Source organism: Peromyscus californicus, unplaced genomic scaffold (assembly GCF_007827085.1).
Source record: "Peromyscus californicus insignis strain IS unplaced genomic scaffold, ASM782708v3 Scaffold_18__1_contigs__length_77618521, whole genome shotgun sequence".
Lineage (NCBI taxonomy): Eukaryota > Metazoa > Chordata > Mammalia > Rodentia > Cricetidae > Peromyscus > Peromyscus californicus.
In genome coordinates this window covers 52,929,757-52,945,642 of record NW_026294480.1, presented here as the reverse complement: position 1 = coordinate 52,945,642, position 15,886 = coordinate 52,929,757, and the positions used below count along the sequence as shown (strand labels likewise).

Below are 15,886 nucleotides of genomic sequence, written 5' to 3'. Positions count from 1 at the left end.
TTCCTGGGTCAGAGTTCTTGAGGTAAGCTTCGCCATTGTTGACATTGGAAGGTAACTGCGGCTGGGTTTTGGTGGTGTGAAGGACGGGGGAAAGAGTTACCAATGAGATCACTCTGGAGGGCGCTCTGCCCCATCAGTCTCTTTCCTCATCATGGTTTCCTCCGACTGATCATGCACAAAACCAGCAGTACATGTGAATGGGCTTGTCCCACGGACACATCACTAACTCTGCTGTTTCCCTCACAGATGATTTAAGCCAGAAATTAAAACCCCTGGGTGAAGCAGAACGGGAGTTTATTTTGAACTTGAAGAAGAAGGAATGTGAAGAGCGAGGATTTGAGTACGACGGAAAAATCAATGCATGGGATCTCCATTACTACATGACACAGACCGAGGAGCTCAAGTACTCAGTGGACCAGGAGTTCCTCAAGGAATACTTTCCCATCGAGGTGGTCACGGAAGGCTTGCTGAGCATCTACCAGGAGTTGTTGGGACTGTCATTTGAGCAAGTGGTGGACGCTCACGTTTGGAATAAGAGCGTTTCACTCTACAGTGTGAAGGATAAAGCTACTGGAGAAGTGCTGGGGCAGTTCTACCTGGACCTCTATCCAAGGTACTGGACTTGCTGTTAGAAGCGACCAGACTCCACCCTTGCATATTCCCCCCATGTGATGCTTAGTATACGGGTTAAAGTGTAGGCCCCGAAGCCAGAAAGTCTGCCTTCGTCCCTCACTAGACAAGTTATTCGGTTTTTCTGTGATGTTTCCTGAATGATGGGAATACTTGTAGCACCAGTTTTGTGGATTATTGTAAAGATTCAGTTGATTGGTTACATTCATAGCATTTAGAAGAAGACTGCACAGCACGTAGTTGAGTTCTTTAAAATCTAAAAAACACAGCGGGGCATGGTGGCGCATGCCTTTAATCCCAGCACTTAGGAGGGAGAGGCAGGTGGATCTCAGTGAGTTCCAGGACAGGCTTCAAAGCTACACAAAGAAATCCTGTCTTGGAAAAACCAAAACCAAAAACAAATTTGTGTGTGTGTGTGTGTGTGTGTGTGTGTGTGTGTGTGTGTGTGTGTGTGTGTGTGTGTGTGTGTCAGAGAGAATATCTGAGCCAGCTCCCTAGCCCAAATAATAAGTTTTGAAAAAGCATTAGCTACCACCACCATCATCACCTACTGTATTTACTTAATTTAAAATTTCCTCCAGAGTATTTGTTAGCTAGGTAATCTGCCAGTCCTCTGAAGTCTGTCTGCCCTCCTCAGTCTTTGTGAGCACAGCACAGTATAGTAGAAATAGCAAAGCCCTTGCTGTTAATCTGAGGAGTCCAAACACTTGACTGACACACCCTCCTTGAGATGTTCATTCTTCAGAGCCCTTAACAAGATTGTTTTTGCACTAAGCACTATATATGCACATTTTCTAACCATTTAATCAGGAATAAAATTTCAAATATTATTGTTTGAAGTGTGTAACTATAAACGCCACGTTTCCTTGGACATAAAAGATTCGGATCTTTTTCTCCTTAGGCTGCTTTCTAGAACAAACACAACTTTTTGTAGTAACTAACCCATTTTACTAAATAGACCAAAGAGAATTATGGCAATCCCCCTTGAGCAAAGCTTAGGTGTGTAGTCCACTGGCCCTGGATGCTCAGAAGGAGGCCGAATTGTGATCCATTTGGTGGCACAGGTGTCCTTCAGCACTCAGGCTTTTAGAGAAAGCATCAGGAGGGCCGGTGGTGGTGCAGTGGGTGAAGGTGCTTGCCCCCAAGACCGAGAACATGAGCTCAGTTCCCAGAAGCCCCAGTGAAAGGAGACAGCTGACTGCTGCGAGCTGCCCTCTGACCTCCTCACACATATGGAGCGTGCACATACACCTGTACATACATACACACGTGCACACATACACATGTGTCAAATACAGTTTTATTCGAATACCGAAGAGGGTAATCCTTTGGGCTAGCAAGATAGATTAGTGGGTAAAAGTGCTTAAACTGCCGGGCGGCGGTGGTGGTGGCGGTGGTGGTGGCGGCGGCGGCGGCGGCGGCGGCGGCGGCGGCGCACGCCTTTGATCCCAGCACTGGGATTAAAGATCGGATTAAGATGAGATTAAAGGTGGATCTCTGTGAGTTCGAGGCCAGCCTGGGCTACAGAGTGAGTTCCAGGAAAGGCTTCAAAACTACATAGAGAAACCCTGTTTCGAAAAAACAAACAAACAAAACAAACAAACAAAAAAAGTGCTTAAACTCAGGCCTGACAACCTGAGTTTCATTCCAGGATCCCACAAGGTAGCAGAAGACTGGCTCCTGAGAGTTGTCTGGCCTCCACACAAGAGCTTTGGCATGTGCACATGTACACAACACACACACACACACACACACACACACACACACACACACACACACACGATAAGATTTAAAACAGGAAATCTTTCAACATTGCAGTGTCCTATGCCTGTCTCCAAACTCACTTCCCAGGACAGAGTCCTCCCATCCTGTGTATCCGCCGTATGCTTGCTTTGTTTCATATTTGGAGATTGGTCATTGCTACCAGAAACGTTCTAGAGAACACGGAGTGATCTTTTGTGAGGACAGTGACCTAGCTCATACTCATTTTCCGTCACAGTCTTTGCATAAAGGTAATGTAGTCGAAAGTTTTCTCCGGCCCCACCCAGCCCTGAGGTGCTGCAGCCTCCCACCTAGAGGCTTAATATTATTTGCAAACTGTATGGTCTATGGCAGGCCTCTTGCTAGCTAGCTCTTATATCTTAAATTAACCCATTTCTATTAATCTATGTTTTGCCACATGTTCCATGGCTTTACCAGTCTGCTGGCATGTTGCTCCTTGGCCGGCGGGCTGGCATCTCTTCAGACTCCGCCTTTCTCTTTCCATTCTCTCTCCTTGGATTTCCTGCCTGGCTATGACCTGACTCACCATAGGCCAGAGCAACTTCTTTATTAACCAATCATAGCAACACATATTCACAGTGTACAGACATTCCACAACAAGGTAAAATATAGATGAACTGTTTTATTTGTCTGTCTCTGGAACAAAATTCAGAGTAGATTCTTTAAAGACTTGTATTTTTCTTTTTTAATCACATTTTATTTTTAAGAATTATTTATTTATTATGTATACAGTGTTCTATCTGCATGTATGCCTTCATGCCAGAAGAGGGCACCAGATGGTTGTGAGCCACCATGTAGTTGCTGGGAATTGAACTCAGGACCTCTGGAAGAACAGCCAGTGCTCTTAACCTCTGAGCCATCTCTCCAGCCCCCTCACATTTTATTTTTATTTATCAAATACTAAGATTCTCAAACAAAATCTTATGATTTCAATGTAAAACTGCGGCCGGGCGGTGGTGGCACACGCCTTTAATCCCAGCACTCGGGAGGCAGAGCCAGGCGGATCTCTGTGAGTTCGAGGCCAGCCTGGACTACCAAGTGAGTTCCAGGAAAAGGCGCAAAGCTACACAGAGAAACCCTGTCTTGAAAAATCAAAAAAAATAAAAAAATAAAACTGCTAGGTAAGGACTTTAGTCTCTATTGCTTTATAAACACAATAAGAAAATGGATAATCTCAGAATAAAAGTAATTTTTAAATTAATTACATTGAGTTTTGTTTGTTTTATTTTGTTTGGGGGTTGTTTCAAGACAGAGTTTTTCTGTGTAGCTGTCCTGAAACTAACTATGTAGACCAGGCTGGCCTCAAACTCACAGAGATCCTCCTGCCTCTGCCTCTTGAGTACTGACTGGGTTTAAAGGCATATGCCAACACGCCCAGCCTCAATTTTATTTTTAAAAAGGAAAGAGCAAGGGCTGGAGATGGTCAGCAGTTAAGAGCACTAGCTGCTCTTACAGAGGACCTAGGTTCAATTCCCTCCCACTTGGCTGCTCACAACCATCTATAACTCCAGTCCCAGGGGACCCAACACCCTCTTCTGGCCCCATGGGCACAGCATGCAGGTAAACACTCATAAAATAAAAATAATAAAATCTCAACAAAAAGAAAAGAACGGGGCCAAGAGAGATGTGTAGGTGTTAAGAGCACTTACCACTCTTCCGTAGGACCAGAGTTCCGTTCCCAGCACCCACATCAGGCAGCTCACAACCAGGTCCTGGAGTCTCAACACATGGCCTACACATACCCATAAATAATGGAAGTAAACTTAAATATAAGTAAAAAGGAAAGAAGATTAAAGCCTTTCTGAGAATTTAAAAATTAGCAGATCTTTAATTTTATGATGAAAACTTTTAAATTCTAAGATTTTCTTTGGGGGGAGAATTTAGCTATTGCTTCTGCAGCACGTTGATACTCATTTTACACTCTCATCAAGTACAGACAGTATATTATAGTATATGATACTATACAAATACAAAGACTACACAAGATAACGGGATATGCAGGCTCGTGTTCCTCTATTTCCCTGTTTACACATTTCCATTTCACTCCATGAGAGCTTTCCAGGCATACCGATTGGCTCATTCGATACCCAGAGTGCTAGAAATACAGACATGAGCCACCGTGCTCCCATGAGTCTGTCTTATAGTTTCCAACTCTGCCGAACTTATCCACCTGACCGCACCTAGCATCCAAACCTTCTGGCTTCTTAGTCTGGTTACTTTGTTATTTCAAATGTAGTCGTAGTTCTCTGTGTGAATATGAGTCCCTTGTTGCTTTGCGTCTTTGTATTTCTCGCGGGTTGACTTAAAGCCTGGCATGTGAATAGGACAGTGAAGAGTAAGGTTAATAATTTTATGCCTAAAATTGGCCCCACATTTACTCTTGCTAGGCCTTTCATATGGGGTTTTGGTTCATTTCGTAGTCACTTAGGTTCCAGAGCCTAACCACTGCCTTGATTAACCTCCACATGCTGCAGACTTACCCTTGTTCTATTTGTTTGGTTGGTTGGTTGGTTGGTTGGTTGGTTGGTTGGTTGGTTGGTTGGTTGGTTGACTTTTCAAGACAGGGTTTCTCTGTGTAGTTTTGGTGCCTGTCCTGGATCTCGCTCTGTAGAACAGGCTAGCCTCCAGTGTTGGAATTAAAGGTATGCACCACCACTGCCCGGCTTCCCCTTGTTTTAGATCGTGTTTAGAATTGATTTGCCCAAGTTTTTCATGAGTCTCTTCCACTTCTCACTGCGTCTCTGTGCAGTTCCTCAGAGCAGGTCTTCATCCAAGCGCTCTAAAAACAGTGAGCTGCCATGACTTGTTACTGGCTGTTATTAGCCTGCTTAGGGGGTGGGAAATCTCTATTTGCTCTGATCCAGCGTCAGCCTGTCCTTTGTTGTTTCTGGTTTTCGTTCCTCTCCTTTTCCTGAGACAGGGTATCTCTAAGTACCCCAGAGTGAACTCAAACTCTTGATCCTTCTGTGTGAGCCTACTGGATACTTGGGATCACATGTGTGTGCCACCACACCTGGCCAGCAGCAGCCTTAATCAGGGTAGCTTCTGTGTCCTTTGTTTTAGGAGTAGGGCCTGGTCAGTGGTCCTGCCTCATCTACAGCTGTAAGTCCAAGCATATGTATTTCCGCCCGCAGAGACTTTTTTTCCTGTTCTGTTCCCCAAGAGCTTTGGGTTTGCATGGCTGCTCTAACAGCAAGATCTCTTCCTTCCTGGGGATATTAAGGCCCTTGGTCTGTAAGAGACAAATGAAAAAGCATCTAAATGATGCTTCACACCCTTTCCCCAACTGATGCTGTCTCAGGCGTGTATGCCCATCCCCATCCCTTTTCTGATACTGTAGATGATGATGATGCTTTTCCCTTGGGCACAGTCCTGTGGTCCCGCATTTTGTCTACTCCAGCACTGACCTTTAATGGTTGGGTGAAATTTCCTCTTCCTGTGGTGTCCAGTGTCTGCCCTAACTTAAGTTGTGGGGGTCTGGGAGAGCCTCCTCTCCTCTTTCCTTGGAGATACCTGTGCTAGATTGTGGGCTTCTTGATTGCTCTTCCACAGCAGTCCTCTGATGGGTTCAGAAAAGCTGGAACTCTCAGAATGGAGTCGAGGATGTCCACGATGGAATCAAGATGGGAACAATTCCCTACCCGATTTTATGCATCCGAAGAGTAACCAAAATTATTTCTTTTCTTTGAATGGCATCGATGTGAGGGGGAGGCAATACAGGGGACCAAGAAAAACACTGATACAGAAAAAATATATACAAATTTAAAGATTAAGCTAAAACAAGCAAAATCCTAGAAGGCTGGGTCATTGTTTTATTTGACTTTCTCTGCAGGGCGAAGCATTCTGTGTTCTAAAAGGTGAACTAAACATGGAAATGTATCTTCTGGTGTCGAGTATCACTTAATGCCTAGAAGAGGCCATGACATGTTTTGCTAAAGAAGAGTGTCCATGTCACTGTTCTTTGTTCCTGTCTCCCAGGGAAGGAAAATACAACCATGCCGCCTGCTTTGGTCTTCAGCCAGGCTGCCTTCTTCCCGATGGCAGCCGGATGATGTCTGTGGCCGCCCTGGTAGTGAACTTCTCACAGCCCGTAGCAGGCAGGCCTTCTCTCCTGAGACACGATGAGGTGCGGACTTTCTTCCATGAGTTCGGTCACGTCATGCATCAGATTTGTGCGCAGGTGAGCAGTTTGCATGGCAAACCCACCCATTGTTTCTTACATCTTGGCTGCTCTCAGGTTTCTCTCTTTGCCTGATTTTTTCACAAGCTGAACATGTGGTAAGCCTGCAGAGACACAGTTTTCTTTCCTCTCACACTGTGTTCTCACTTGAAGGTTAGTCCACTGATGAACGATCTTGTAGAAGATCTGCTCGTGGAGGAACAGCGTCTTCTAGCCACCTCGAACCTTTGTTCCTTTTCTACCACTGCTTGGGGATACCTCCCTTTTCAAGCCTCAAATGAAAATCACAAGTAATACAGCCATGCAGAGCTGGGTGTGGTGGCATGCTAATTGTAACCCAGCACTTGGGAAAGAGTCAGGAAGATCAGGAGCTCAAGACCAGCCTTGGCTACATAACAAGTTCCAGGCCACCTTGGGCTTCATGAGAGCCTATCACGAAAAAATAAATGACTGTGTAGAAAACTTCTCCAGGAGAAAGATATGTGCAGTAGATTGAAATGAAAAGTGACTGGGGTGTGTGTGTGTGTGTGTGTGTGTGTGTGTGTGTGTGTGTTCATGTGTTTGGAGGCCAGAGGTCAGCATGTAATGTTTTTCAGGAACCGTCCACCTTGTTTTTGGAAGACAGGGTCTCTCGCTAAGACCTGGGGCTCACTGGTTAGGTGAGTCAGGCTGGCCAGCAACCCCCAAGGACCCACCTGCAAACAGGTACCACCACCAGAGCTGTTTTTAGAGCAGATTCTGGGCTTTGAACTCAAGTCCTCAGTCCAACTGATCCGCCTGTCTCCTCGGGCCACAGGAGTGATTTTTGGCTTTGTTTTTGTTGTTCTTTGTTTTTCCCTTCTTTTTTTCTTTGTTTTTTTCAGGGCTGTTGGTTAAATCTAGGGCTTCATGATTATGCCAGGCAAGCACTATACCACTGCACTATATTCACAACCAAAAACTATGTTTATCTTAAGGCCCTGGGTTCCACTACAAGTATAAAAAATAGAAGCATTTATTTTCAACTGAGTGCACTACATTTACCCATTTAGCTAATTCCAAACTATTTTTGGTTTATGTTAAAAACTTATTACTATTTAACTATTATTTACATTATTAATCTGTAATCACTTAATGTTTTAAATATACTGGCAACAGAAATTAAGAGACAGTTTTCTAAATTTGGAATCTGTGTGCATTCATTGATACTTTTTTTTCAAGCATACACACACGGTCACATATCACACACGGTCACATATCACACACACATATTCAACAATAGGAGATGAAATAAATTATTTAAAACTAATTCTTTCAATATATTGTCTATTTATTCTGGTGCCTCCATATGTTCCTTTAAAAAGAAAGAAAGAAACAGAAAGGTCTAGGGCTACATGTTTTGATCACACCTGTGATCCCAGCATGTAGGGGACTGAAGCAGGAGGATTATCATCAGTTCAAAGTAGGTATATTTCCTTGCATGCTCATGACCTTGGGTTCAATTCCCAACATACGGGGAGGGGGGATTGTTATTTTAAATAAATACAGGGAAATACAGGGAAGTCTGTCCAGATGTATAAGTCCAAATGCAGCCTAAAGAAGAGAAACCTTTCAGGATAATCTCATACTTCTTAAATGATTTTAGAGTCTGTTCTCCCAACCCTGGAATTCCACAGGTATTTGTCAATATTGAATGTTTATCAGTATCATTTCTATGCCCTTATGCTCTCTTGAATTATGATAGCTCTGCTTTAAGATACTTGTATGATTAAACTTGAAAAGTAAAAGTAACTTCCTTAACTTCAGTATTATGGGTTGTTAGATCAGCCAAGTTCTAGGTGTGTATCTGCAGATAAGGAAGGCTCTGCCTTTGCAGTGGTTGGTCTTTATTCATCCATTTATTTTAATTTTTTGATGTATATGGATGTTTTGCCTGTATGTGTATAAGTATACCATGTGCATAAAATGCCCATGGAGGCCAGAAGAGGCCGTCAGATCCCCTGGGACTGGAGTTGCAGACAGTTGTGAGTTGCCATATGGATGCTGGAAATCAAATCCGGGTTCTTTAGAAGTGCTTTTAACCACCAAGCCAGCTCTACAGTTTTATTTATTTTGAGCTGAGTACTCCTCCAGAAAAGTGTCCTTAGACTCACATTCTGAAAATTGTAAGATGGAATTCGAAAAACTCACAGGACTCCCCCCACCCCATACCCACACCCCACACAGCCCAAAGGAGATGAACCTCAAGTTTAGAGCTCCTAATACAGCAGTTTACTGCCCAATGTTGACTGGCAATTTTACAAAGAAGGAATTCAGTGTCTTACTCACATTTATTAAACCGACAGTGGTCTTCCAAAGGGTTTCATTGTTCCTGACGCAGACTCTTGAGGCATAGTCCTCTTACCACATCAGTGCCTTGTGCTTACCCTGTATTCTCCATGTGGTTCTCCACAAGTATGGTTTTCATATTATTTGGCATTACTTTTGATCCTTTGAGGAAGTCACGTTAGCATTGAAAAATACTTTGTTAAGCCGGCCGGTGGTGGCACACGCCTTTAATCCCAGCACTCCGGAGGCAGAGGCAGGCGGATCTTTGTGAGTTCGAGGCCAGCCTGGTCTACAGAGTGAGATACAGGAAAGGTGCAAAGCTACACAGAGAAACCCTGTCTCGAAAAAAAGAAAAATACTTTGTTGATGTCCTATGACATTTGAAAACTGGTGCATAACTGAAATACATCTGCTTGATATTGCATCTGTAATTTGTTACCTGTTGATTTTTAATCTACTCTAGTATTTTGTATGTATGGGTATTTTGCCTGCATGTGTATCTGTCTGCCTCTTGTGTGCCGTGCCTGGTGCCTAAGGAGGTGTATATCTGCAGATGAGCAAGGCTCTGCCTTTGGAGTTGTTGGTCTTTATTTATTATTATTTGAGAGGCTGTTAGAGCCCCTGAAACTCAACTTACAGGTAGGTGCGAGCCACCATGTGAGGGCCAGAAATTGAACCTGGGTCCTCCGGAAAGAACCCCAGTGCTCTGAGCCAATATGTCATCTCTCCCCACCTCATGCTTATCTCTCAAAGCAATCAGTTCTCCAGTTCTTCGACCTTCGGCTAACCGTTCACGGACAGACTTGTCCGTTTGATGAGGAGTGTGTTGACGCTGTCCTTTGCTTGATCATCTCTTCATGAGATTATCTTTGAAAAATATATTTGTCTATTCTTACCATTTCAGATGACAGGCAGCATTTTAGAATGTTGGAATACTGACATATTCATGCCTAGAACCAGTGACCAAAACTTTTTACCTTTTGTACACAGAGATCTATGCTGCTTTTGAGTTTAGAGACCTTTTGTACTGATCGCAAACAGATGGCAGTTGAATGAGATTCATGACTTCTATGTTCATTAATACTTCGGAATTTTCCATACATGTGCACTAGATTGGTTTTAAGATATGGCACCTCAGTGTTTGGATTCTGCACTGTGACAGCCTGGAGAGTAAATGACCAGAGGAGCTCAGTGGAGCTTGTCACGGTAATATTTAAATGTGTATGCAGGAACTTCCAGTTTTCAGGCATGTGGATGCCCTAGTTCATGGTTTACTGTGTCATCGTCAGGGACTTGAGTTTCACCGTGTTTTCTCGTGTTTACACTACCAGGTCAGTAATTTGAAAGATAGCCATCAGGAGAGGCACCGCCAGTCTCTGTTCCTGACTCATGGTTCGCACTCTCTGTAAGCCCTGGCCTTTTGAACTCCTGCAGAATGGAAGAGTAATACTTCTCACCAGATTTCATTCATGCTGATGTCTTTGTTGGTGGTACATTAAAATCAGTAATGAGTTTTGAACTATAAAGAAATACTTATTTTAAAGAAATTTCAGAATCACAATAAAGCCTTAATTAAAAGGGATGTATACAGTCAGACAAATTTCCAACTAACAGCATTCATCTTTTCTAAATATTTGAAGTACATACCACTATAGAGAAACAGACCCTGTCAGCGGAACCCTGGTGTTAGAACAGAACATTGGATTAAAATATATAGGGCTAGGTTCAATACCATGTTCCCCATCAAAAAAAGGAAAGAAAAAAGAAATATGTGATTTGGCCTTTTCAAACCCACTCATTTCTTCATTCATAAAATGGAGGCAAGCCTGGCATAGTGTTTGCACACCTTTAATCCCAGCACTCGGGAGGCAGAGGCAGGTGGATCTCTATGAGTTCGAGGCCAGCCTTGTCTACATTATGAGTTCTAGGACACCCAAAGCTAAATAGTGAGACCCTGTTTCAAAAAAAACAAAAATAAAATAAAATGGAGACAAGAGCAATTCCCTTAAGTGTGTCTCTGGCATGGTGGGGAAATTAAATATGTTAAAAAGCACATAAAAAGACTAAGAGTCGCATGTGTATTAATACTTTATTTTTATTTCTTTTTCTTTTGCAGGGGTGGTTTCGAGACAGGGTTTCTCTGTGCGGCTCTGGCTGGCCTGGTACTCAATCTCTAGCCCAGGCTGGCCTTGAACTCACAGAGATCCGCCTGCCTCTGCCTCCTGAGTGCTGGGATTAAAGGCATGTGGCACCACTGCCCGGCTAGCATTTTATTTTTCAATAGGATATTTTTGTTTATTCTTTGATATTTTTTAGTATTTTTGTAACTTTTTGTGTAATTCGATCCTTTTAGGATCAAAATTGAGGAAATGGGGAAGGAAGCAAGAGGAAGTGTGGGCCAGTGGCCATAAGGAGACTGGCTGTTGATTGATTAGATTCAAGAAAGCTCATGGCTGCCGGCATTCCCAGGGCTGTGAGTGGAAGGGTGTGAGAAGTGATCGGAAGTATCAGGTCCAGGACTTTTGCCTTGCTCAGATGATCACTGACTACTTCAAAGTTTGACTCCAGAAGCAAGAAGGCATGAGCTACTTACTATACTGGGGATGGATGGTAGAGGATTCGTTGTAGGAAGCATAGGTATTTTATTCTCCTAAATGACAATAAGATATAATTGCTAGGAGGAAGCCTATGTTTGGTCAGAACAACCTGATCTCAAGACAGGTGGAAATGGGGCAGGCTAAAAAGAAAAACAGAGCTGGTGAGGTCATACACCTGTATTCCCTCCCAGCACTCCAGAGGCTTAGGCAGAAAGATCACAAGTTCAAAGCCAGCATGGGTTACTTAGTGAGTTTGTGACCACTTGAGCTGTGTAACAAGCCACTGCCTTAGAAACACACAAGAGAAGGCAAAGCTGCCCAAAACTCCTGAGTGTGCGCTAGCCCAGCACTGTTCCCACACAGTTCTCTCACTTAGGTGGTTCGTACATTATTTTCCCCACTTTCTAAGTGAAAAGGCCCTTGAATCTTAGCACAAGTTGACCAAAAGGCAGCCAGCCCAGCATTCTCCAGGCATCTGCTGCCTGCTCTGCACTCTCCAGCAGTGCGCTAGAGGTAGCGGTGTGGCATGTGGTCTGAGTTGGTTCTCCCACATAGAGATTCTTCATGGATGGACTTCTTCCTCCTAAGTTATCAGAAGTTCTTCCAATAACAGTGCACAGCGTGAGTGTCTTGTTTCACATTTCCCCATGAACTTTTAGAGTTTGTGACCGAGAAATCAGACATGATTTCTTTCAGGACCTCTCTTTTTTTATTGTTTAGATTTTTTTGTTTGGTTTTGGTTTTTGGTTTTTTGGTTTTGGTTTTGGTTTGGTTTGGTTTGGTTTTGGTTTTTCAAGACAGGGTTTCTCTGTGTAGTTTTGGTGCCTGTCCTGGATCTCAATCTGTAGACCAGGCTGGCCTCGAACTCACAGAGATCCGCCTAGCTCTGCCTCCCGAGTGCTGGGATTAAAGGCGTGCGCCACCACTGCCCGGTGATGTTTTCTTTTTTTTTAATGTGTATACAAGTGTATACATATATGTTAGCGTAGAATGTATCCTAACTAATAACATAAACCAAAATGTGAATGTATATAATATTTGGAAATTTGCTTCTTTTGTTTACTATAATTTCTACATATGCTTTTTTAGCTTTTTAAAAAATTACTTTTATGTCTGTCATTATGAGTATGGATGCCAGTGGAAGCCAGCAGAGGGCATCAGATCCCTTGGAGCTGGAGTTCTATAAGGTGGTTGTGAGCCATTCAGCATGGTACTGGGAACTGAACTTTGTTTGGTCTTCTGGAAAAAGATTGAGTCTGCTTAGCCACTGAACCATCTCTCCAGCCCCGGTATCATTTTTTTTTAATAATTACAGAAAGGATTTTTGTTGTTCTGTTTTGTTTTGATTTGGTTTGGTTTTTCGAGACAAGGTTTCTCTGTGTAGCTTTGGAGCCTGTCCTGGAACTCACTCTGTAGCCCAGGCTGGCTTCAAACTCACAGAGATCTGCCTGCCTCTGCCTCCTGAGTGCTGGGATTAAAGGCGTGCGCCACCACCGTCCAGCTGTTGTTGGTTTTAAGAAGAATGCTCAGATGATTTGTTGTTGTTTGTTTTTTGTTTTTCAAGACAGGGTTTCTCTGTTTAGTCCTGGCTGTCCTGTAACTCACTCTGTAGACCAGGCTGGCCTCGAATTTAGAGATCCTCCTGCCTCTGCCTCCCGAGTGCTGGGATTAAAGGTGTGCGTCACAACCGCTCTACAGATGATTTCTTTAAAAGCAGAATTATGGATTATCCCCTGGGTGTGATATACAAAGAATGATAGGATAGAATTCAAAGTAAGAAGTTAGAATATCTTGAATTTTTAAGATTTAGTTCAAAGACATGAAAGGCAAGAATCCAAAAATTGAAAGCCTAATACTGTCAAGAGAGTGAAACAAATAAAGTGTTAAATATTCAAAGAACATAGAGAAACAAGCTTCGGCTGGAAGCTAGGTCAGGTAAGACGTAAAACTGTCCTTGAACTACCTGAGTTAGATCGATTCTCCACACAGCGTGTTCTTACACCTCAGGACAGACATTGAGCTCTGCTTCCTCTGGGCATGTGCTGGATTAGGGTCATAGGGTGGTGAGCAGGCTCACTCACTGACCTCAGCATTTGAGTTTAGGTGGAACTTCTATTTGTTTTCATCTAAAAAGGAGAAGTTTAAATAAGTGCCTAGTTAAGACAGTATAGGCGGTGTGAAGGCGAGCCCATGCGTTTAATTTATGACATTCAAGACTTCTCCGAATTGTGTGTTTTTCCTGTGTCCTTAGATGACAGTAGGATGCTGACCTATTGAACTGCAGGAGTGCTGTAAAGAGTAACAAAGATGAACTGTGACTCATGTCTCCTTTATTCCTGTTATTTTTTCCAGTGATGGGCAGATACATGGGAAGATAAAACTGTGACCTCTTGGCCGTCTAGTAACAGCAAAGTCTGACAGACAGTGGCCACTTGTTTAATGCCTTGTTACATCAACTTCTCCATTAGCGGGAGACTTGCGGTAGATCAGAAAAGTTAGGATATGGACTACATGCTATTAAATCAGCAGCGGGTCGCTTGGGTCAGCCAAGATCACTTCTCCTGAGGCCTGTCCTTTTTCCTAGGCATACTGCACTCACTGATTCCAAGAGTTGCCTTTTCTTTGGCTTGGAATTTGTTACCATAAAAATGATCTGTAGTTGTAACCAGTAAAAGGAGCTGGTCTCTTAATTAGACAATAATAACCCTTAATACTTTGGCCTTTTAAATGTTGCAGAAGCTCACATAACAAATTTAGTAAAGTTTCTGTCATTTTACTTGAGTGTATAGATTTAGAAGTTGATCTCACTGGGCAGTGGTGGCACATGCCTTTAATCCCAGCACTCGCAAGGCAGAGGCAGGCAGATCTCTTGAGTTCGAGGCCAGTCTGGTCTACAGAGCAAGTTCCAGGACAGCCAAGGCTACACAGAGAAACCCTGTCTCCTAAAATCAAAAAAAAAAAAAAAAAAAAAAGTAATCTATGTGTCAGCTTTTAAGTCTATAATGGAATATGTTTTAGACACTCTATCATTCATTTGGAAGATAGTAAAGCAAAGACTCATTTAGGACTGGAGAGATGGTTCAGTGGTTTAAAAAAAAAAAAATGGTGTTCTTATAGAGGACCCAGGTTCAGTTCCTTCACCTACACGGTAGCTCACAACCATTTATTTGTATGTGCTCCAGTTCCAGGAGATACAACCCTCTCTTCCAGCCATCATGTAGTGCATGTACATGCATGCAGGCGAAACACCCACACATATAAAATAAATCTTTTTCTTAAAAAAAAAAAAAAAAGAAAGAAAAAAAGAAAAATCCCATGTTTAGGTATCTATTTCTCTCAAAAATCTCTATCCAAACAGAAATCTAAGCTAACCTTGTTTTTTAAGCTCTTAGGGTCAAAACACTTTCTAATAGGCATGCTCCAATTTGTCCATTGGATTGTTTTGTGGGGCGGCATAATACTTAGTTTTATCCAAGAGACAGATGAGCATTGCTAGCTTTCATGTTCCCAAACTATTATTTTCAACATCCCCAAATTGATTATGCTGAGAACCATGTAGAGAATTGTAGTCGAACCCTTTCGTTGGGACCATCAGCTCCCTAATAATGACACAGACTTCTGTTAACTATAGAGGCTCAGCCAATAGCTTAGGCTTGTTTCTAGCTAGCTCTTTTAACTTAAATGAACCCATTTCTATTCATCTCTGTGCTGCCATGTGGCTCATGGCTTATACCTCTCCTCCTACATGTCTTGCTTCTTCTGCTTCTGGCTGTCAACTCTACCCTTCTTCCCAGTGTCCTCTCTGCCCTGAAAAATCCTGCCTAGCTATTGGCCATTCAGCTTTTTATTAAACCAGTCCGAGTGACACATCTTCACAGTGTACAAAAAGATGATTCCACAACAGAGAATTACATGAGGGAATTCTGGGAAGTGGTGTGGTTGGTAATGTGTGACAGTTAGCCACTCCACAGTCCTGTGCACAAGGCCCCATCACTGCAGAGCCAAAGTCTCCATTTCCCTGTGTATGCTGACTGGGATCCTTTGGCTTGGGAGTTTAGTTGTTTGTTGGAAATTGAGCTTTTGAATTTTGTCAGCTTCTTTTGTCCTCATGTGAAAAAAAAAAAATATCTAAATGATGTTGCTCACCGAGAGGCAGCATGGCTGACTTTTGGGAAATTGGTAAGCAGGCGAGCTATTTTTAGCTTTTACTCCTTCCTTGCAAACATTTCCTTTTGTTCTGTAGAGAACATTGTTGATCTCTGTTCGTTCACTGGCCGTGCTCTGCCCCACTACAGCAGGCCTCGGGTAGAATAAGCCTTCTCTTCTCCACTCTGGTGACATTACTGTTGACTCTTATTTGTCCAGTTTTAGCTCCAGCTCATGAGTTACT

General features: G+C 43.0%; 1 protein-coding gene across 1 annotated transcript in view; it reads left to right on the top strand.

The window, feature by feature from the left end:
- Positions 1-15,886, top strand: part of Nln (neurolysin) — a 101,233-nt gene that overhangs the window by 65,759 nt on the left and 19,588 nt on the right. The window contains exons 8-9 of the mRNA XM_052743413.1: positions 247-613; positions 6,391-6,592. Coding sequence (XP_052599373.1) covers positions 247-613; positions 6,391-6,592 — 569 coding nt within the window. The remainder of the gene's footprint in view (positions 1-246; positions 614-6,390; positions 6,593-15,886) is intronic.